The sequence below is a fragment of the Chiloscyllium plagiosum genome, unplaced genomic scaffold, assembly GCF_037043375.1.
Source record: "Chiloscyllium plagiosum isolate Xiang-an unplaced genomic scaffold, Cpla_swu_hap1 HiC_scaffold_3, whole genome shotgun sequence".
Taxonomy (NCBI): Eukaryota; Metazoa; Chordata; class Chondrichthyes; order Orectolobiformes; family Hemiscylliidae; genus Chiloscyllium; species Chiloscyllium plagiosum.
In genome coordinates this window covers 120,852,359-120,875,361 of record NW_028270141.1, presented here as the reverse complement: position 1 = coordinate 120,875,361, position 23,003 = coordinate 120,852,359, and the positions used below count along the sequence as shown (strand labels likewise).

The 23,003-nt window shown below is 40.1% G+C and overlaps 1 protein-coding gene across 2 annotated transcripts in view; it reads left to right on the top strand.

The window, feature by feature from the left end:
• The window catches only part of ppil6 (peptidylprolyl isomerase (cyclophilin)-like 6), a 52,801-nt gene extending 29,817 nt beyond the window's left edge, over nucleotides 1-22,984 (top strand). The window contains exons 2-9 of one of the 2 annotated variants that reach the window (XR_015751955.1): nucleotides 4,476-4,571; nucleotides 8,012-8,200; nucleotides 9,394-9,456; nucleotides 10,355-10,502; nucleotides 10,761-10,817; nucleotides 13,231-13,366; nucleotides 19,243-19,903; nucleotides 22,513-22,984. Coding sequence is in view for 1 of the 2 variants with exons in the window: in XM_087976301.1 (XP_087832427.1) it covers nucleotides 4,476-4,571; nucleotides 8,012-8,200; nucleotides 9,394-9,456; nucleotides 10,355-10,502; nucleotides 10,761-10,817; nucleotides 13,231-13,366; nucleotides 19,243-19,354 (801 nt within the window). In the remaining variant the exon portion in view is untranslated. Of the gene's footprint in view, nucleotides 1-4,475; nucleotides 4,572-8,011; nucleotides 8,201-9,393; nucleotides 9,457-10,354; nucleotides 10,503-10,760; nucleotides 10,818-13,230; nucleotides 13,367-19,242; nucleotides 20,111-22,512 lie in introns of those variants that run through there. The other variant, XM_087976301.1, reaches the window with a different exon arrangement.
• The last annotated feature ends 19 nt before the right edge of the window (nucleotides 22,985-23,003 follow it).

The following is a 23,003-nucleotide window of genomic DNA, read 5'->3' as shown; positions in this document are numbered from 1 at the left end:
CACCGTAATACTGTCCTTGACTAAGAATGCCACACCTTTCCCTCTTTTACCACCTTCCCTGTTCTTACTGAAACATCTAAACCCTGGAACCTGCAACAACCATTCCTGTCACTGCTCTATCCATGTCTCCGAAATGGCCACAACATCGAAGTCTCAGGTACCAACCCTTGCTGCAAGTTCATCCACCTTATTCCAGATGCTTCTGGTGTTGAAGTAGACACACTTCAAACCACCTTCCAGCTTGCCGGAGAACTTTGGCGACCTTGAAACCTTATTTCTGACCTCACATATTTAAATGACCTGTGAAAGGCAATGCTTAATTACTACGTTTGATATGTGAATTCTCAAACTTTAGAAATAAAATTTATATTAAAACAATTCATATTCCTTGTATCTTTATCATGATAAAATGCCCCACAATGATTCACAACAATGTTTCTAAAATTTGTTGAATTGGGAATTTGATCATTTAAAATTGCCATGACATTCTGACTAAGTCAAGTTTACTTACTGTAAAGTGTGTCATACTAGTGTCGTTTTTCCGTTCTAAGTTCTAATGCCCACATTCGAGTAGAAACAACTGAGAAATGATGTTTTCTTAGTATTAGATTGTGTCCCTCTACTGCAGCAAAGCACCTATGCTCTGACCTAATTGCCACGTGTTTGTCCTTCATTAGATGCTGTAAATGTTGCTATTTGACTAACTTACTAATATCAAATACATGTGAAAGACTTCATTCCTGGTGTTTATTGTGATCCAATATTATATTGGATATTATATTGTATCCAAGTATTATAATTTAAAATTGCAAAATGACAGGTTTGCTAAAGATTTTCTTTCTACTAGTTTCTGTTCTTACTATGAGATAGTGAGGAGTGCAGATGCTGGAGAAGTCAGAGGCGATAAAAAGTGGCTGGAGAGTCCTGATGAAGGGTTAAGCCCAAAACATCAACTCTCGCTCCTCAGTTGCTGCTTGACCTGGTGTGCTTTTTCCAGCACTGCACTTCATCAAATCTGTTCTACTGTGAGAACTAAGGTTACAGTAATGTTCAAAAAATGGAAAATGAATCAAGAGGAGGAACTTATTAGTTTTAGTGTAAATTTTAAAATACAGTGTGGAAAAATAAGGAAGCTACAGATAGATGCAACATCAAGATCATATGATTCGCAGCTCAGGATATTTAAAAAGTGAGAAATTACAAGTGCTCTAGAAATTATCTTCCAAAAGTCACTTGATTCAGAAATCCTTCTCCTGGATTGGAAATTGCCAAAGTAACTCCATTGTTTAAGAAAAGTAGTAGAGAGTTACTAAGATATCACAGTAAGCTAACATTTGTTATAGTGGGGGTAGGAGGTGGTTATATGCAGCTTTTGTTTGGAAGGGAGTGATTGAACATTTATACATGAGCTGATGGGATTCAATTAACATGGATTTGTAAAGATAAATGTTTGAGGATGTGATTAAAATAATTAAGTGATTTATTTGTATGAGATTCTGGAAGGCATCCAATAGCATTTCATACAAGAAGATGTTAAAAATTTATGATGTGGGATTGTGAACATCTACTAATATAGGTGGGGAATTGGTTAAGAGTTGGAAGACAGACTAGTTGGAGGGTATTGTGGCATAGTGATAGTGTCCTTTACCTCTGGAAAGTGTGAGGTCATCCACTCTAGTCCAAATCAAGATAAATGATGAATAGCTGGGAACTGTAGAGGAGCAGACGGAAAGCCAATAGAATGTTTATTGGTTTATTGTGAGAGGAATTGAATTAAAGAGGTTCAGTTGTGTAGGACATTGGTGAGACCATATCTAGAGTACTATGTGTAGTACTGGTCACCATACAGCAAGAAGTTAATTTATTATAAGCAATTCAGAGATGGTTCACTAGACTAATACCTGGAATGAAGAAAGAACAGACAGGCTGGACTTGCATTCTTTGGAGTTTACAGGAGTCAGAGGTGACTTAATTGAAACATCTAAGATCCTGAGGAGACTTGACTAGGTGAATGTGGAAAAGGTGTTTCCACTTGTGGGAGAATCTAGAACTGGGGTTTAAAAAATAAGGGGATGCCCATTTAAAACAGAGTTGAGGAAAACTTTTCATTTCCTCGGAAGGTTCAGAGTTTTTGGAAATTCCTCCTTCAAAAGGAAAAGGATATTGAATCCTTAAATAGTTTTAGGACAGAGATAGATAGGTCTTAGTTATCAAGACGATGAAAGGTGATCAGGAAATGCAGGAATGTGAAGTTAAAGTTAAAATTAGATAAACCAGACCTCATCAAATGGTGAAGTTGGCTCAAAAGGCTGCATGGCCTACTCTTGTTTCTTGTTTTTATGTTCATATGATGTAGGTCTCTTCTTGTATAAAAAATCATAGAATCCCTACAATGGGGAAAGCAGGCCATCCTACCCATTGAGTCCATACTGACCCTCTAAAGAGCATCACACCAGACACCCAATCCTCCATCCCATCTCTGTAACTCTGCATTTCCTATGGCTAATCCAGCTAGCCTGGACATCTTTGAACTGTGGGAGGAAGCCTGAGCACTCAAAGGAAATGCATGCAGACATGGAGAGGATGTCCAAACTGCACGCAGACAGTCACCTGAGGCTGGAATCAAACCCAGGTCCCTGACACTGAGGCAGCAGTGCTGACCACTGAGCCACCATGCTGCTAAAATTGTTATTCGTTATTGAACAATGACAAAAAGTAGCTTAAAAAAAAAGAATGCAATGTCAAATTATATCTCAGTGAATCTGAAATACAAAGGGTTAGAGGTTCATTTATTTCTAAAAGTTCTGGTCAGATCTCACTTTGAAAGGCCATTACGTTTTGTGCATTCCTCCCCCACCCACTCAGGACACATTGGTCTTTGAGGCTACACAGTGCATTGTGATGAAGTTCTCACGTTTTATCTAGCTCCTTCCTATTAAGCAAGTCCACATTATTTGTGGGCAGTAACATTCAGAGGAAACTGAGCTTTAGAGTTCCTAAGAGGCACCATTCAGTTGTACCTCAGATAGAGGCCTTGCTTGTTCTAAAGTTTTTAATGGGTCACTCAATAGTTCATAGAAGAGGAATTCGAAAGATTGCAGGCAAGGACTAAGGTCATTAAACTGTGGAACACAGAGAGAGAGAGAGAGAGAGAGAGAAATGGTTTCTTCATGTTAAGGTGCTGATGTTTAGCTTCACTGCAGGCGAGACAATATTAACCCTTTGTCATTGGGGATCCAGTGCAAAATCGAAAACAGTTGAACTGCTCTCTGTAGCTGCGGCTCAGGGATGTCTAAGGAAAAAGGGAGTGAGCTCCTTGTGCAAATGAACTGCTGATCTGTGTTGCTGAAAACACAATTGAAGTATACAGTCTGGGTCAGAGACTCCGTGGGATAGCCATTAACGAAAGCTGGTGTTGTTAGTGAATAAATATGGAGTGCAGTTTTTAAAGTCCAGGGGAGTGTGAACCCAGGAAATGAAGGTGATCAACTAAAGCAGGGATACTTGTTGAGGCAGTTAATAATGCATAGCTCTTGAGAACTCTTTCAAAGCCAGATAAGCAAAATGAAGAATTGTAATCTTTTGTGAAGTTTACTAAGGATTTGATGACACATTGGGCCATTAATGTCTGGAGGGGTGTTACTGAGAAATCTGTGACATCTTTCTTGGTCAAATTTGATATTTGATATGCACTGTGGGGTGTCCATTCACACTAAGATATTTCTGTTTGCCACATGTTAATTCTGGGTGTTTGGATTAAGTTGTAGATTGTGTTACTGTTCTAACTTGTAAAGTATAGTTGTTTGTTCAAAACTGTGGAATATTGTGACTTTATTGTTTTAGTAAGCCCTTCGATCTTACTTTTGTCTACTTTAAAAATAAAGGTTATTTCTCCCAAACTAGATTGTAACAATAATTGGCACTCTGGTCTGGGATAACCAGAATTACTTTGGGTAAGTGACAAATTATGATTTATGTGTGAAGTTATAACATATCAGTTCTGACAAAGGATCACTGGATTCAAAGTACTAACTCTGCTTTTCTCTCTCTGTAGATGCTGCCTGACCTGCTGAGTTTCTCCTGCAATTTCTGTTTTTGTCTCAGATTTCCAACATCTGCAGTTTTTTTTTGCTTTACTTAGATTATGAGAAGAGGTTGCATAATATAAATTTATATTCTCTTAAACGTAGAAGAATAAGGGGTGATCTAATTGAAGTCTTTAAGGAAATTAATGTTTTTTATTAAGTACAGAAAGGAACTATTTCATTTGATTTGAGGGTGCATAAGGGGCAGTTCAACTAGGCAGTTCAAAGCTGATCTTAGGAGGTTATGTGAATGTAAACAATTTTTCCCTATAAGTTAATTTAAGTTAATTTAATTAAAACATTCACATCTGAGAATATGGCACTCTTCTCATTGTGGGATGAAAGACTGATAGAAAAGACAAATTTTAAGAAAATCTTTCCTTCTTATAGGAGCTGAAACGGACATATCCTTCCCATATGGCTGAGCCAGTCATATGCCCACTTCTGGAATTTGCCTGGGATATGTACTTAACTCAGAAAAAGAAGGTATTTATCTAGAGCCAACAAGAAAGCAGGGAATTCTAGAGTTGGTAATGTGTGATGAGGCATACAATGTGGTGAAAATTAGTGGGCAGCCAGAGGGTTAGGAAGCCTTTAAGAACAAGGCAATAGGGGACAGAAGTTAAAATATGAAGGTAAGCTAGCTAAAAGTATAAAAGAAAATGGCAAGTTGTTTTCAGGTATCTAAAAGATGAGAAAGGGACAACACTGGACATTGGCCCACTGAGAAATGAGGCTGGAGAAGCAGTAATGGAGAATAAAGAAATGGCAGGGGAACTGAATAGGTACTTTACATAAGTTTTCAATATGTGGAAGACACCAACAGCATACCAGAACTACAAGAGTCGGGGGGTGCGGGGGCAGAGGCAGAGGAGAGTGTAGTGGCCATCACTAAAGTAATGATGCTGGGGAAGCTGAAAGGTCTGAAGGTGGATAAATCACCCAGGCCAAGATGATTACACTCCAGAGATCTGAAGGAGATAGCTGAGGAGATTTTGGAAGCATTAGTGGTGATTTTTCAGGAATCATTAGAATCAGGGAGGGTCCCAGAGGACTAGAAAATGAGGGAAACAGAAGACAGGAAACTAGAGGCTGGTTAACCTGACATCAGTCACTGGTAAGATTTAAAGTCCATTATTAAGCATGAATTTGCAGAGTACTTGGAAGTATGTGGATAGGGCTAAGTTAGCAAGGCTTCATCAAGAGGAGCTCATGCCTGATAAATCTGTTGAAATTCTTCAAGGAGGTAGTAGGTAAGTTAGACAAAGGAGAGTTAGTGGATGTGATCAGTTTGGATTTCCTGAAGGCCTTTGAGAAGGTGCCGCACAGGAGGCTGCTAAATAAGATAAGAACCAATGTGTTCGGGGCAAGGTACTGGCATGGATAGAGAATTGACTGACTGGCAGAAGGCAGAGAGTGGGGATACAGAGGTATTTTTCAAGATGGCAGCCAGTGACTAGTGGAGTTTCACAGGAGTCAGTGTTGGGACCATAGCTATGCACGTTATATATTAATGATCTGGATGAAGGAACTGAGGGAATTGTAGCTAAGATTGCAGATGACACCAAGTAGGTGGAGGGGCAGGTAATGTTAAGAAAGTGGAGAGGTTGCAGAATGACTTGGACAGGCTAGGAGAGTGGGCAGAAAGTGGCAGATGGCATACAATGTAGGAAGGTGTGAGGAAGAATTGAGGCACAGACAATTTTCTAAATGGGGAAAGGCTTCGGAGCACAAAGGGACTTGGAAGTCTTAGTTCAGGAGTCTCTGAAGTTTCAGATTCAAATTCAGTTGACAGGAAAGCAAATGCAATGTAGCATTCATTTCAAAAGGCTTAGAATATAAGAGCAGGGATATACTGCTAAGACTATAAGTCTCTGGGTCAGACCACATTTGGAATATTGTAACCAGTTTTGGGCCCTGTATATAAGGAAGGATAGTTGGAATCAACCAGGTGAAAGTGAAGATTGCAGATGCGAGAGATCAGAGTTGTGACTGTGGTGCTAGAAAAGCACAGCAGGTCAGGCTGTGCAGGAGAGTCGACGTTTCAGGCAAAAGCCCTTCATCATGAAGGATGTTCTGACATTGGAGAGGGTCCAGAGGATGTTTACAACAATGATCCCAGGAATGAAGGGCTTGTCATGTGAGGAGCAGTTGAGGATTCTTGATCTGAATTCAATGGAGTTTAAAAAAATGAGGGGAGATCTAATTAAATCTTACAGAATATTTAAAGGCCTGGATAGAATGGAGATTTTATTTAAAACTGGATGGGTTTCAAAACAGTCCAGTCATTCCATGGCCATCATTGCTGATATATTTTTCGAGTACAGACTTAATTAATTGAATTTAAATTTCCTCAACTTCCCTGCTTGGCAAATGGCCTGGTAAGAACTCTAGTTTATTAATCCAGAGACCCAGGTAATGTTCTGGGGACCTGGGTTCAAAACCCACCATGATAGATGGTGGAATTTAAATTTAAGAAAAATCTGCAATTAAGAGTCTAATGATGACCGTGAAACGATTGTCAATTGTCAGGAAAAAAAACCCACCTGGTCCAACTGATGTCCTTCAGGGAAGGAAACTGCTGTCCCTACCTGGTGTGGCCTACGTGTGACTCCAGACTCTCAGCAATGTGCTTGACTCTATTAGGGATGGGAAATAAATGCTAGCCTAGCCATCAGCACAAACATTACATGAATTAATTTTTTAAAACTGTAATAGTAAAATTAAATAGGAGTAAATGCACAAATGTTTTCAAATTCATATTTGTTCATCTGAGTGAAAGTTTCTAAATAGGAAAAGTTAAAATATAATAGATTTAAGCAAGTGCAAGGATGGAAGCAAGGGCCAAGAAAATCAAAGGGGAGGTCTCTGAGTGGGTCAGAACAGGAGAGGTTGAAAGATAAAGATTTTATGTTGCAAGGCCAGATAAAGTGGTAATGAAACCAAAATACAAAAGAAGATTAACAAGAGAAAAAAGTAAATATGGGTGAGTTGTGCCATTAATAAGACATTTAACAAAGCACAAAGGAGACCACAATGTGAGCAGCAAATATAATATACCAATTTGAAAGAAGTAGGAAAAGATCAGGGTTCTGCATCGGTGAGAGTTCCTGGTGTCTTGAAGAGAAAAAGATAAAAGGATGGGTGGTATGTCTCCTGTGCTTTCACAGGACAGTGCCGTAGGAAAGGGAGGTAGTGCTGACGGTTACTGAGGAGTGGACGAGGATGTTACAGTGACTGGTTACTTTAGAAATCTCTACCCTCCGCTCTGACCCATCACCATATACCCTACCTTCATCTACTTATTGTCTTGCAAGCAACCTTCCCCCCACATCCCCACCCCACTCCCATTTATCTTTCAGCCCTCTGGGGTTCTTCCCCCCATTCCTGATGAGGAGTTTATGCCCGACATGTTGGCTGTCCTGCTCCTCGGATGCTGCGTGACCGGTTGTGCTTTTCCAGCGCCACACTTTTTGACTCTGCTTTAGAAATCTGACAGTGGAAGGTGTTTTCGTGATAGCATCACACTGGAGCAAAGGATAGTCCACTGAAGGGCAGAGTCTAGTGTGGTGGAAGATGAGGACAAGGGAGGTCCTATCATGGTCATGGGAAGGGAAGGAAAAGTGTGGGAGCAGAAGTATGTGAAATAGGATGAGCTGTTTCTGACTGATATCTGGTAGAGTGACTCTGTGAAGAATGAGACTATACAATAGGTTGCATGGCCTTCTCTGCTCTGAGAATCTATGCTCTATACATTACTTCAATTAGATGACTTGATACTCAAAATGACAAGAGAAATGTGCATCAGTGCACATTCAAGCATTGAATAATTGTTTATCAAATTAAGAGTTGATGAAGGTGGTGCCGATCTAACGATGAGTATATCATATTTTCAGAACTTAAAGACAGCAGTTCTTGTTTTACAGGAGCTCAAAGGTGACATGTGGGGCTTCTCCTCCCATGTCATGTGCTTTATCAATGGCCAGCTTATTGGAGATGAGAAAGATTTCCTCAAGTGGGCAGAAAATGAATTTGGCTACGTAGATTTCAGACCGAAAGCTCTGTATGATGCTATAGCTGAAGATTTTTATTCTGATTACCTAAAGGACATTCAGGTAAATATCAATCTTTCTTTATACCACCAGGACACACAGAGCAAACCCCTCTCCGCAGTGGCCATCCCATTCGTGGCTGAAGATTGAAAAAAATCAGAATGATAAAAATAAAAGAGGACCAAAATCTACTCAATATGAATGATTCCGTTGGGTTTGATGCTGTTTAAATCCCAGAAGTAGAGAGGCAACAGGAGAGACCTTAACATTCTCTTAGGCCTGTTTTCTCTACAATTTAAAAGATTTGGAGTAATCTGATCAAAGCCTTTGAGATATGAACAGGAAAAGACAAGATAGATAAACTATTTCCATTAGTTGGGGATTCTGGAACTAAGGAGCATCATCTGAGAATTGGGGCCAGACTGTTCAGGATCCTGAGATGTTATGAAGCACTTTGATACAAAAGGTGGTAGATGTTTGGAACTCAGTTTCACAATTGGCAGCGGATGCAGGATATGTTAGTAATTTAAATTTGAGATAAATTTTGTTAAGCAAAGGTATTAAGAGATATGGAGTTAGACCACAGATCAACCATGATCTCATTGAACAGGCTTGAGGGGCTGAATGACCTACTCTTATTCCTATGATTTCAAGAAAACATCTAAATTCCTTCCAGGTCATGGAATTAAAAACTATTGAATATGTAATTTGGGTCGATTAGCATCTAAAACACAAAATTAAACCTTTGTGCTAAGGTCGTTAACTGAGATCGCAGTCAAATGTTATCCATGTAGTTTACCTTTCCAATACATTTCCTCTTTCCCTACCAGAGTTCCAGGATTTGCATTTTTCATTGTCCATTCCTAATCCTATTTTCTTGAAATGTCTTCCATTTCAAAGCCTCAACTGCCTGCATTGGGGGCTTCTCAGAGCTGTGTGACTCCTGTGATAAACCTAACACAGTTCTGTTCTATTAGTTATACCAATCCTTGGCTGCGAGAATGACAGTCACTTTTTGTTGTTTCAATTACTTCAAACAAACAGCTTCTTATCTGGTTTTCAATCCATCTTAATGCTGCAGACATTTTGATGTGGCAGCAATCAGTTTGAGTTATCCTTTAGATTATCTCTCCATATGTTTCACTGATAATGATCACTTCTACAACAGGCCAAATTGTCCTTTGCCAAACACTTGGTTATCTTCTTCGACGTAGGGCAATTCAACTAGTCTAATGTTTTGTCTCTATTTTCTGCAGCACACATTTGTTTACATGGACATTTCCGTTGATCAGAAACCTATTGGGAGATTATTATTTGAGGTAAGGAATGTAGTGAAAGGTTGTTACCTAGTCCTCTCCCTAGCTTCAGACAACATCCACCCTCATTATCTCTCGTATTCTGAAGGTCCTGATCCTCCTAGAGTATAGTTCCACAGGAATGAGAGCAACAATCAGATGTCCATCCTTCACAATCAAAGTGTATAAGGTGTTGACAGGTTGCGTAACCTGAAACCATTGCTGCTGAGCTTGAACCTATCCGATGTATAGATAATCATTTCAATAAAGGTCACTGAATTAAGGCAGCAATGCCAGGTCAAAATGTAATGCTCTCAGTATTGTGTCAGTGTGATCATTTATCTTAATATTAACCAGCTCGTTTCACGGTCTCCATGGTTCAGGTCATGAAGATCTTGATATTGGATGTGACTCAAAACATCATGGCTTTAAGTCACATTTCAGAGACTTGAGCAAATGAATGAGGCTAAAACTGAGGGAACACTGCATTGTCAGAGATTTTGTCTTTCTGATGAAGCACTAAATTGAGGTTCTAAAAAAAAAATCAAAACAACTGCGGATGCTGTAAATCAGAAACAAAAACAGAAGTTGCTGGAAAAGCTCAGCAGTTCGGGCAAAATCTGTGGTGAGAAATCAGAGTTAATGTTCCGGTTCCGGTTCTGAGAAAGGGTCACCGGACACAAAACATTAACTCTGAGTTCTCTTCACAGGCACTGCCAGACCTGCTGAGCTTTTCCAGCAACTTCTGTTTTTGCTTTTGAAATTGAGGTTCTGTCTGGCTTCTCAAATGGACATATTGAAGTCATGAAATGCGTTATGTGAACGCAATTCTTTATTTCTTGCAGAGAGAAAAACATATTCGTAATTGCAGTTATAAAGTCAGTAAACAGAGTACTGATACTAATTGATTATACATTGATAGCTTTTTACAGATGTCTGTCCAAAGACGTGCAGAAATTTTGAGGCACTTTGCACAGGAGAGGTAGGTTTCTCACCTACAAACATTCGGCTGTCTTACCAAGGAAGTATATTTCATAGGCTGGTGAAGAGTACCTGGATTCAAGGAGGAGGTGAGAATCAAAAGCTACTCGTTTTTTTCCACCAAGCACCATAAATCTGCACATGTTAAAGTAGCCAGGATTGTAAACAGCTACATCTCACATGTCTCATCTATGGCATGAGTAAAATTAATTCCAGAAGTATGAAAGCAGCAAATTGTACCATACACTAATCACAATTATGATATTTGGAGTAGAATTATTTAAACTCTGTCCTTTTCTGTTTATAAGTTTGACTTCTATTCTGATATTTTCTTCCCAAAACCATAGACATTTTCAAAGGTAGAGGAGATGGTGGAATATCTATTTATGGAGAAACATTTGAAGGTAAAAAGAAAACATCAAGAACGTTTTATAGTGGAAGCATTATTACAGAGTGTGATGCGGGATGTTATCTATAATGTTTGTATAGTGACTATCCCTGTCAGTAAGGGAGACATATGTCACTACATGGAGTACACATAAGTGGAGAGTTTTGGATTCTCGCTGCTCAGGGAGAAGTATTTATAGTACGGGTTGTATAGGACATTAGTTAGGCCACTTTTGGAATATTGTGTGCAATTCTGGTCTCCCTCTTATCAGAAGAATGTTGTGGAACTTAAAAGGGTTCAGAAAAGATTTACCAGGATATTGCCAGGGATTTGAGCTACAGGACAGGCCGAATAGGCTGGGGCTGTTTTCCCTGGAGCGTTGGAGGCTGAGGGGTGACCTCATAGAGGTTTATAAAATCATGAGGGGCATGGATAGAATAAATAGACAAGGTCTTTTACCCGGGGTGGGGGAATCCAGAACTAGAGGGCATTGGTTTAGGATGAGAGGGGCAAGATATAGAAGGGACCTAAGGGACAACTTCTTCACACAAAAGTTGGTGCACGTGTGGAATGAGCTGCCAGAGTCTGGTACAATTACAAATTTAAAAGGCATCTGGATGGGTATATCAATAGGAAGGGTTTAGAGGGGGATGGGCTAAGTGCTGGCAAATGGGACTAGATTAATTGAGGATATCTGGTCATCATGGGCAAGTGGGACTGATGTTTCGGTGCTATACATCTCTTCCTCTATGACTATGACTCTATTACATTTTCCCAGAGAAAGAAAACTGACTATTGAATATTTCCATTGCCCTTTGGAGAGAAAACAACTCCCTCCCTTCCTTAACTCCACACTGGACGTTAACCCAGCATTCAACTTTAACTATACCCTCTTTAAATCCAAACATTCATTCACAAAGAAAATAGACCAGATAGAGAGACAAACAATACCTTCATCTACCTATCACATTCTCAGCTATCTTCCCCCCCCCTCCCATTTATCTCTAGGCCCCCTCGGCCCACAAGCCTCTTTCCTGATGAAGGGCTTATCCCGAAACGTTGATTCTCTTGCTCCTCGGATGCTGCCTGACCTGCTGTGCTTTTCCAGCACCACACTCACGACTGATCTCCAGCATCTGCAGCCCTCACTTTCTCCAAGACAAATAATATTCAAGAATATATTGAGAGTAGAATATATAGGCAAGAAGGAACACAATCTGTGAATTAAAAATCCCAGGGGTGGCATGAGGTGACTTTCTCCCAGTACTTTTGATTTTTTAACAATGGTACCACACTATTATTGACTGTGGCAGTCCTCAATCCAGTAGCTGGTCAGTTGGATTAGGTCTTTACTTGACTTAGAAGTTTTACGTGTTGTAGAGTCTTTGAGTTTTATTTCTTTTTAATTCTCAGAGGGAGAGGGCAGGGTCTGGCTTTCTGATTTCTGCAGGTCTAAGAGCCCAGTTTCTCTCTCCTCAGAGCTCTGTGACAAGTCAATCCTTAAAGCCAATCCAAAAGCTGTTGTTGGGCAGTTTCTTTTTTGTTCAACCCAAAAGTACCTGGTGCCAGCCAATCAAAAGTAGCAAAGTCCAGATTCAGCCAACGTTACATGTTTTTATGTAACCAATGAGTGAACTGCTTTAAGTTGTTTTAAAAAAATGATTCTTTCATTGCAACATGGTTGTCCAAACTTTCATGTTCAGTTTATTTTTTTCCAAATAAAATATATGTCTCCCTACAAATGATGCGGAGGTTCGGTGTTGGACTGAAATGGACAAAGTCAGAAGTCACATGACAGCAGGTTATAGTCCAACATGTTTATTTGAAAGCACAAGCTTTCAGAGCGCTGCTCCTTCATCGGGTGAAATGGAGGGAAGCACACAGGCACAGAATTCTTATGCAGGGAAATAATGGTGAGATTATTTCAGGTAATTAAGAGTGTCAAAAGGTAAATACAAATGTTGTGAGGAAAGTCTTTTCAGGTGTTCCAAAGTGTCAGACGGATTGAGTAAAGTGGCAACAGCTGAATAGAAAGTGAAGAGGTGACCTATGATCCAATTAATAATTACAAAAAAAGTGAAAATTAGGATAATGCCAGAGACAAACCAAATGGCTGGAATAACATGATAGGTCGAAGAGTTGCATGACAAGCATCTAACCAAAGTAACAACCGATCCAAAACTATGCAAACTAGTTAAGGTAGAGAGATAAAAAAGTTATCAAGATGATGGTGTCAAAACAGAACAGTAAGGAAGAGTTTACACAGAACAGTATGGTGGGGTCACATGTGGCATGACATGAACCCAAGATCACAGTTGAGGCTGTCCTCATGGGTATGGACCTTAGCTTTCAGTATCCTTACAAATGGGCATTGTTTTGATCACTATCAAAATACTTACTCATATCCAGGATGTGTTTTCTATTATTAGATGAGACCTTTGCAATCTCTCACTGCAAGAGAGGAATTCTTGGGATGGCTAACAAGGGACGGCATACGAATGGAAGCCAGTTCTATATCACACTGCAGCCAACTCTTTGGATGAACACCAAGTTTGTGGCTTTTGGGTTGGTATTTCAGGTTTTTTCCTCACTTTTGTCTGAACATTGCTGGTTTAACATAGTGAGGGAAATGTTCCACAGTGTTATTTTGAAGAATTCTGTTCAGAGAGCAGACTGGGGAGTCCCTATCTGGCAGAGAATTGAGTTATGCCTGTGTTACACAGTGCTCTACAATGAAATTCTTCCCCAGTCTGGTTATAAGTCCATGGTTAACTATATTGTTCAATTTGAAGTTTGTCACTTTTTTGTTTTACTATTCTTTAGCACATTTTTCTGTGAAAAATTAATTTCTAATGAAAGATCTGATAGATCAAATTTTTTCTGTTAAGTTTCTTATCTCAAGTTGGGAGAGTCTCAAGTTCACAGAATTGTCCTGCTGTCTTGAACATTCCTCACACAATACATGAACAGACAAATGCAAATACTCATGGGCACATGTTGGGCGTTCTCTTCCAGGTCTCCCAGGAGCTTTTAGAAGGTCAGGCAGAAAACCTTAATTGTGTGGGAGGCAAAATTCAGCTTCTCCATGATAGGTTAGGGAATTTGCTGATAAGTTCTCCAAACTTTTCTGGTGAACTAGCTTTTCCACCCTTCATTGTCAGGATCCTGTTTTATGCATCAGCATGCTGTGAATACTCATTCAAATCCCAAACTGTTGCATTCACAGTGTAACAGGGGAAGCATCTTGATATTGATCAGTTCGTGAGGCGTCAAAGTCATATGCAGTTTGACTTATGGAGTTAAATGCTTACAGTGAAAAGGGTGAAGCCTCTCGATGTTCAGTAGCTCAAGAGACGTTTCAACCATATGCAGTCTGGCTCGATGATGTTGAATGTTGAAGTTGTGAAGCCTGACCAGGCCAACAAGCCTGCCCACGTGATGCAGCCACACAGGCTGGCACCAGTAAACTTGACCTTGACAACCAAGTGGGGCTGAACTCAATAGGGAGGCTCAACTCAAACAGCCATCCTTTGTGCTTGTGTCCTTTCTCAAGCAAGCCTTTGGTGAGACATTCTGAGATGTGCAGCATCTCCCAGTTATAATGAAAAAGATGAAATAAGATTCTCTTGAGATCCCCATGAACTCTGATGTCTGCAATCACCTCTGTTATCATCTGTGGGGCTGACTTCCGACTGCCGTACATAGGGAAAAGAACTGCTCCCCGGACTGTCTTTAGGAGATCCTTTAGGGAGGCATTACTGAATGGTGGTGCCTTTTTAAAATATATTCATTCATGAAATATTAGAAGTTAGAAGATAGTTGCAGGAGTAGGTTATTCGGCCATTTGAATCTGCACCACCATACAGTATGACCTTGGCTGATCATGCGTTCTTAGTATCCCATTCCAGCCCTCTCCCTTTACCCCTTGATTCCCTTTAGTTGCAAGGGCCACATTCAGCTCTCTTGAATACAGAGGAACCTCGATTATCTGAAGGACATGAGCGGGGAGTATTTCTTTCAGTTAATCGAATGCCGGGTAACATAGTTTAGCCAAGCATCGGGACCTTGTGCTCTTGCCGTATAATTCAAAATTCAGATAATCAGATGCCAGATAATTGAGGCTTCTCTGTATATCTAATGAATTGCCCCCAACAGCTTTCTATGGGATAGAATTCCACAGGTTCACAACCCTGAGTGAAGAAATTCTTTCTTATCTCAGTCTTGAATGGCTTACCCCTTATTCTTAGATTGTGACACCTAGTTCTGGACTTCCCCAACATTGAAAACATCCTTCCTGCAACTAGGCTGTCCAGCCCCATCAGGATTTTATATGATTCAATGAGATCCCTCCTCATTCTGCTAAATTCCAGTGAGTACGAACCCATTCGGTCCAGTGTTTTCCTCGTATATCAGTCCTGCCATCCTGGGAATCAGTCAGGTGAACCTTCGTTGGACTGCCTCAGTAGCAAGAATGTCGTTCCTCAGACTAGGTGACCAAATTGTGCACAATACTCAAGGTGTGGCCTCACCAAGGCCCGAAATAACTGCAGCAAGATATCCTTACTCCGGTACTCAAATCCTCTCACTATGAAGGCCAGCATGCCATTAGTTTTCCTCACTGCCTGTTGCACCTACATGCCAACCTTCAGCGACTGTTCCACCATGACATCCAGGTCTTGTTGCACCTCACCTTTTCCTAAACTGCCACCATTCAGATTGTAATCTGCTTTCCTGATTTTGCAACCAACATGGATAACCTCACATTCATCCACATTATATTGCATTTGCCATGTATTGCACATTCAGCCAGTCTGTCCAAGTCACCCTGCAGCCTCACAACACACACTGTAATCCAGCTTAGTGTCATCTGTGAGTTTGATGATATTACATTCAATTCCTTCATCCAAATAATTAATGTATAATGTGAACAGGTAGACTCCCAGCACTGAACCCTTTAGCACCCCACTCATCACTGCCTGCCACTCTGTAAAGGAACCGTTTATTCCAACTTTCTGTTTCCAATCTGCCAACCAGTTCTCTATCCATGTCAATATATTATCTCTGATACCATGAGCTTTAATTGTCCTGACTAATCTCTTGTGTGGAATCTTGTCAAAAGACTTTTGAAAATCCAGATACACAACATCTACTGATTCACTCTTGTCCACTCTACTGGTCACAACCTCAAAACATTCCAGAAGATTTGTAAAGCATGATTTCCCTTTAGTGAATCCATGCTGACTAGAACCAATTCTGTCACCACTTTCCAAATGCTCAGTTATTACATCCTTAATAATTGACTCCAGCATTTTCTCCACCACCGATGTTAGGCTGACCAGCCTATAATTCCTCATTTTCTCTTTCCCTCCTTTTTTAGAGTGAGTTACTTCAGCTACTCTCTAGTCCATTGGAACTCTTCTAGAGTCTACGGAATACTGGAAAATGATCACCAATATGTCAACTACTTTTAGGGCCACTTCCTTAAGTACTATGGGATGCAGAGTAGCAAGCCCTGGGAACTTATTGGGGTTTAATCCCATCAATTTCCACAACACCATATCCTGACTAATAAGGATGTCCTTCAGTTCCTCCTTCATGCTTGATCCTCTGTCCCCTCGCATTTCCTGAAGATTATTTGTGTCCGCCTTCGTGAAGACTGGTCCAAACTATTTGTTCAGCTAGTCTGCCATCTCCTTGTTGTCCATTATGCACCTGCTTCTAATTGCAAGGGACCAATATTTGTCTTCATCACTCATTATTTGCCTCCTATTTGGTTTTAACACTATCCCTGCTTTTCCTTGTTAGTCATGGTTGATCTACGTCCCTGTTTTACTGTTATGCCAGAAAGGGATGTACAATTGTTGAAGTTCATCCTTGTGTTCTTTAAATGTCTGCCATTGCCTATTCACTGTCAACCCTTAAGTATCCTTGACCAGTTTATCCCAGCCAATGTGTGCCTCGTACCATCAAAGTTAGCTTTCTTTAAGTTCAGGATCCTAGTTTCAGATTTAATTGTGTGACTCTCTATCTTAATGAAGATTTTTGCCCTATTTTTTGGTCACTCTTCCCCAAAGAATCTCACACCACAATATTGCTAATTAATCCTCTCTCATTACACAATACCCAGTCAAGGATAGCGTACTCTCTAGTTGGTTCCACGACATATTAGATGAGGGAACCATCCCTCATATGTTCCAGGAAATCCTCCTCCATCGCATTGCTACCAGTTTAGTTAATTCAATCAATACATAGATTGAAGTCACCCATAATAATTGCTGTAGCTTCACTGCATGCACCTCATTTCCTGTTTGATACACTCCCCAACATCACAATACTGTTTGGCGGTCTGTACACAACTGCCACTAATGTCTACTCCCTTTAGTGTTCCGAAGCTCCACCCATACTGATCCACATCTTCCAGGCTAATGTCCCCTCTTACTATTGCGTCAATCTCTTCCTTTACCAGCAATGCTACCCTACCTCCCTTTTCTTTCTGACTATCTTTCCTGAAGATTGAGTAACTCTGGACATTGAATTCCCATCCTTGGTCATCCTGGAGCCAGGTCTCTGAGATCCCAATTACGTCATATCCATTAATAACTGTTTGCATAGTTAATTCATCCACCTGATTACAAGTTTCCTTGCATTGAGACACCACCTTCAGGTTTATTTTTTTGATATTTATTGCCTTTATAGAATCATTGTGAAATGTGGCCCTTTTTGATGGGACATGAACATCTCTGGCCAGGTCAGTATTCAATTGCCCAGAGGACATTTGCAATTAAGAGTCAACCACATTGCTGTGGATTCATATGTAGGCCAGACCGAGCAAGGAAAATGGATTTCCTTCCCTACAAGACTTTAGTTTCATGGTCTTTGTTAGACTCAAATCCAGATTTTTGTTGAATTCAAATTACACTATCTGTTTTGGCTGGATTCAAACCTGGGTCTCTCGATTAATAATCTAGCGATAATACCACTAGGCCATCACCTTCCTGCTGCTTTTTTACTGACATCTCTGGGCTGGTTGGGGGTGATGAGCAGAGGTTGAATGATGCTGCTGCATTGCAGAGAGTGAAGTACTGTCCCAGTTCCTTTTAAATATGGTGCCGAGCTGTTGAAATCCAGAAAGTCCTGATGGTTTTTAGCCTACCCATAAAATTTCCCGTTTTACCCAAGCATGGCTGTGCAGTGAGCTGAGAAGAATGCAATCATGTAGAAAAAATTGGGAATCCTCCTACTTTTATACTCACTTCTGCACTTGGCTATAAAGAAATGTATTTCCGCCTATTGTATCTAATGCTTATGGTATAAGAGCGTTCACTCACTTAAAGGAGTGAGCTTATATTTTAATTCAAAAACCAAGGCACAGATAGGTACATGGCCAATAATGCATGTCCAAATGTGAAAAGACTGAAACAGAAGATGTGGTAAATAAAAATTGAAGGAATTATTGGATCCCATTCCTGCATTTTAAAGATTGCAATGTTATCATGGAAAGTAAAGATTGTGGGAGAATGGGGACTACTCAGTTTTGAAGAACTGGGAAAAGAATTAGATTAGTTTCATATCAAGTTGCGAATGATAGAAATGGAATGGAAATTCGATATAACGAGAGCAAAATTTACATGAGTGCTCACTGGAATAATGTGAAGAAAACAGAGGATAGTCAAGAAAGACTGTAATGGAGAACAATGACCATGATGTCTATTGGCAGCAGCTTCCCAAATGTCAGCTTCTATGTGAACGATTTCAACAGCCACTTGAGAACAGCATAACCTGAGAGTGCCTCTCCAAGTTGCACACTGTTCTGACTTGAACCTTTTATTGTTCTAGCATTTTGCTGAGTCAGTATTTGTCTTCCCACTAGCGTTATGTATGCATGTGGGACTGTAGTGATTCCACAAGGTAATGAAAAGGTCAAGGACAACAATCACATGGATACAGCACCAGCTGCAAATTCCTCTCCAGGTCACACACCATCCAGACATAGAATTAGACCATTGCTCCTTTACTGTCTCTGAATCAAAATCCATGAAGTCCCTCCCCGACAGCACTGTAGATGTATTACCACCACCACATAGACAGCAATGATTCAGAAAGTCAACTCACCAGTGGCTTCCCAAAGTCAATTAGGAATCCTAAAATCCCTAAAATGTAAAAGCAGGCCATTCGGCCCATTGATTTAAGTTGGATGGCCAACAAACCTCACCCCCCATGAATGAATTTTGAAAAACATGTGACAGAAGGTGAAAGAATAAGTGATAGACAAGATCCACAGTGATATTTTCCCTGTATCTTTACCTAAGAAGGCATCAGAGATATGTGAAGATTTTCTCAGATAGTGTTCATGAATTACTTTAAATAGCCATCAATTCATTCATTCTTTTCCTGCAGAATAAAAACTTTCCTGAAATAAATTTTATCTTTTCTTTTGACAGGCAACTGGTAGCAGGCACAGACGTTCTCGATGAATTGGAATCAGTTTCCACATATAACGAGAGACCAACAGTGGAATGTAAAATCACAGATTGTGGTCTCTATTCTCCCTAAATATTGTTATTCTTGTAGTTTGGCTAAAGTACTATTCTATGGTATTCTGATAATCTAAAATAACATGGGTTTCCTGTCCATTATTTATTATCCTCATAGTGACATGCTTTCTTGCATGACATAAACAATATGGCATCTTTAATACTCTCCAGTAAATTATATATTAACGAAAGTGAAGATTGACAATGCTAACAAATTGGGGAATGAGTTTCATAAACTCCATCAGAAGAAAAGCAAAAAACTTCCCCAATCTGTGGCTGCAAATTATTGTTGCTGGTGTTTGCATACTAATCCTCTCTGTTTCCTAATTTAACAAGCAAGATCCCACATCACATCTCAGACATAAACCACTACCCACGCTGCCTCACACTGAGGCTCCCATCTCAAACAATTCCTCAAAGAAAGATGGAGGTGAGCTGGGGTTTCACTCACCCTGAGCTGCTATGATAATCTTCTGTTCATTTTCAGAGGCCCAGTAGTTGATCTGCGAGGTATTGTTCTGGTCTGGGAAGTTAGGTGGTGAGAGAAAACTCAGAGAGGCCTGACAAGGTGAATATTGTACCTCTTTCGTAGAAAGACTTTTTTTTTATTTAAGTTTTATCTTAAGGACATGTTATTTATGTAATGAAACTACCACTGGCTTATGTTGAGGGACAATTGTGATGCATTAACATTAAAATATATTTGTGGAATTACGCAGATGTTGAATATTAATGAAAATAGGGACTTGCATTTACATTGTACCTTCCACCTCCAAACATACAAAATTTAATTAAAGTCGCTGGGGTACGTTTGAAGTCGAGTCACATTTGAATTGTGTTCATGTTTCGATGTTCTGTGAACAAAATAGAATGGAAGGAAAGTGAAAATAATGCTTTCTGTTAGGTTGATACATTTAATTTTTTTCTGAACTGCTTTTTCTCCTGATTTAAAGCGCTTAATTCTTGCTGCAGGGAATCATTACTGATGTAAAGCTGAGCTTGACCTGAAGTCATTAGCCCAGATTTTTCAGATCTTCCACACCTCATGGTATGGCCCCACAAATTAGACTTTGTGTTGAATTTTTCAGCTCAGTAAGGCATGGCGCTGCAAATTGCTGGCCCAGCAAGGGCAGTGGAGCATCTAGAAACTTGGTGAACAATGAGTCCAACTCCTTAAGCAGAGGGAATTAGAAATTGTGGGGGAGAAAACCCAAACAATGGAGAAACCAATAGAATGAAATAGATTCAAATCAGAGACAGAAAGTGAAGTTGATTTAATTCAAAGAGAGGAGGGGACACAGAAAAGTAAGAAAAATATTTTAAAAGTTTATATTTTAATAAACTCAGAACAACAACGTCATTGAGTCACACAGTACAGAAACAGACCCTTAGGTCTAACTGGTCCGACTATAATCCCAAACTAAATTCGTTCCGCCTGCCTGTGCTTGGTCCATATCCCTCCAATTCCTTATTCATGTACTAAGCTAAATGTCTTTCAAACGTTGTAACTGGACCCGCATCCACCACTTCCTCGGGAAGTTCATTCCACACTCGAACCACCCTCGGTGTAAAAAAAATTGCCTATCATGTCTTTTTCAAATCTTTCTCCTCTCAACACTTCCTCTGGCAGCTCATTCCATACAAGCACCAGCCTCTGCATGACAAAGTTGCCTCTTAGGTCTCCTCCAAATCTTGCCCCTTTCACCTTAAACCTGTGCCGTCTCATTTTGGACTCTTCTACCCTGGTAAAAGAACTTGGCTGTTCACTTTATCCATGCCTCTCATGGTTTTATATTCCCTATAAGGTCACCCTTCAGCCTCCTACACTCCAGGCTCTACTCCTGATGAAGGGCTTTTGCCCGAAATGTCGACTTTCCTGCTCCTCGGATGCTGCCTGGCCTGTTGTGCTTTTCCAGCACCACTCTAATCTAGACTCTGGTTTCCAGCATCTGTAGTCCTTGTTTTTACCTTGGAAAAATGTCCCAGCCTATCCAACTTCTCCTTATAACTCAAATCTGTTATTTTGCAGGAACATAAAGCTCATCTACAAAAGGTCCTTATGCTGTAAAGTGGCAGCCCTAAATTTCTGCTTCGAGTTTAATTATTAATTAATACATGAATGCAAGAATGTTTTGGAACATTCTTGCATTCATGTATTAATTAATAATTAAAGAGTGAGTTGTGATTAGCATAAGGCCAAATTCTCCTCGGATTTGTGATGCCTGGATTCACAATGCCTGGATTACCTCTTTCACTACATCTTGCTGGACCATTTATACACTAATAAAATGAGCTCATTACTCCGAGGATTGAGTACATGCAGTTGTTGAGTAATAAAGCCTTAATTTTTGTTTTATATGAATCTGAAATAACTGCACAGAGGCCAGTACCCTGTCACTAAGTCAATCTTTATTTAATAGGAGAAAGTGAGGATTGCAGATGCTGGAGGTCAGAGTCGAGAGTGTGGTGCTGGAAAAGCACAGCAGGTCAGACAGCATCCGAGGAACAGGAGAATCGACGTTTCAAGCATAAGCCATTCATCAGGCTTATACCCAAAACATCGATTCTCCTCCTTGGATGCTGCCTGAGCTGCTGTGCTTTTCCAGCACCACACTCTCGACTCTCTGTTTACTAGTGCACAGTACACTGGCTGTAGCTAGCCAGCTCAGAGTCAGTCGCCCAAACTGAGGAGATTCTAATATCCCAGTTATATTGGTTAGGGCTTCCCTGACTGACCCAGGTTTACAAACACAATTAATGACCTTGTAGTCAACAAGGTCAAACTGGTTCCAATCACTACAGAATCTAATTTAGTTTATAATGGCATTAAATTCTGTAGTTTCCAATTCCTTAAGTAGGGTATTAACAATGCTTCCAGTGAAAGAGCAGTTTAAATGAAAAGACAGTTGAATCTAGATCCTCATTAAGTGTGTCAAATTGGTATTTTCTCTTAGCATACTAATCAACTTAATACTAAGTTGCACAGTGTGTAATTTAGATTGATCGCTGAAGTTAAGTTGTTTAGAGAGTTCACGGGAGGAAGGGAAAAAGGTGTTTTGTTATTTTTGCTTTTCCTCAATCTTTTTAGCCTCAAGAATTGGTTTTTACTCTGCTATAAGAGAAGCTGGTTATTTGACAAGTATCTAGCAAGTGACGAAGATTTATTCTATTCCTTAGGTTCCACATTGGATAGCACCTCATGGAAGGTCAATGAAGCATACAAAAACATAGTAAAACACAAAATTGAGTAAAATAATTAAGAAGCTCCGTAGAAGTCATTAAAGATGGCAGGACAGGTGATGTAGTTGCATTATGTGGGAATTCCTGATTGCCAGTTTGGTGCAGAGCAAACATGTGTAGCAAGTTTGGAGGTTCAACAATGGACACTATAACACTTTGGTGAAGAGTAAAAGTTACCTGGACTTTTCTAAGTCCGCAGCAGCAACACGATTTGGAATATTTGCTCAAGGCTGGAGACGAACTAGCAGTGGGAGGTGTAAGGGTCCTTGCAGTGTCAGTGACCTATAGGACATGGAGGAGGTTATGAATAGTTAGTATGAGAGGCTAAGTGTCAAGAACAGAATCTGAAAGGACATAAGGTTTGCATTATTACTTGAACCATGTGCAAATTGGCACAGGGAATATCAGATTAGAGGTCAAATGCATGA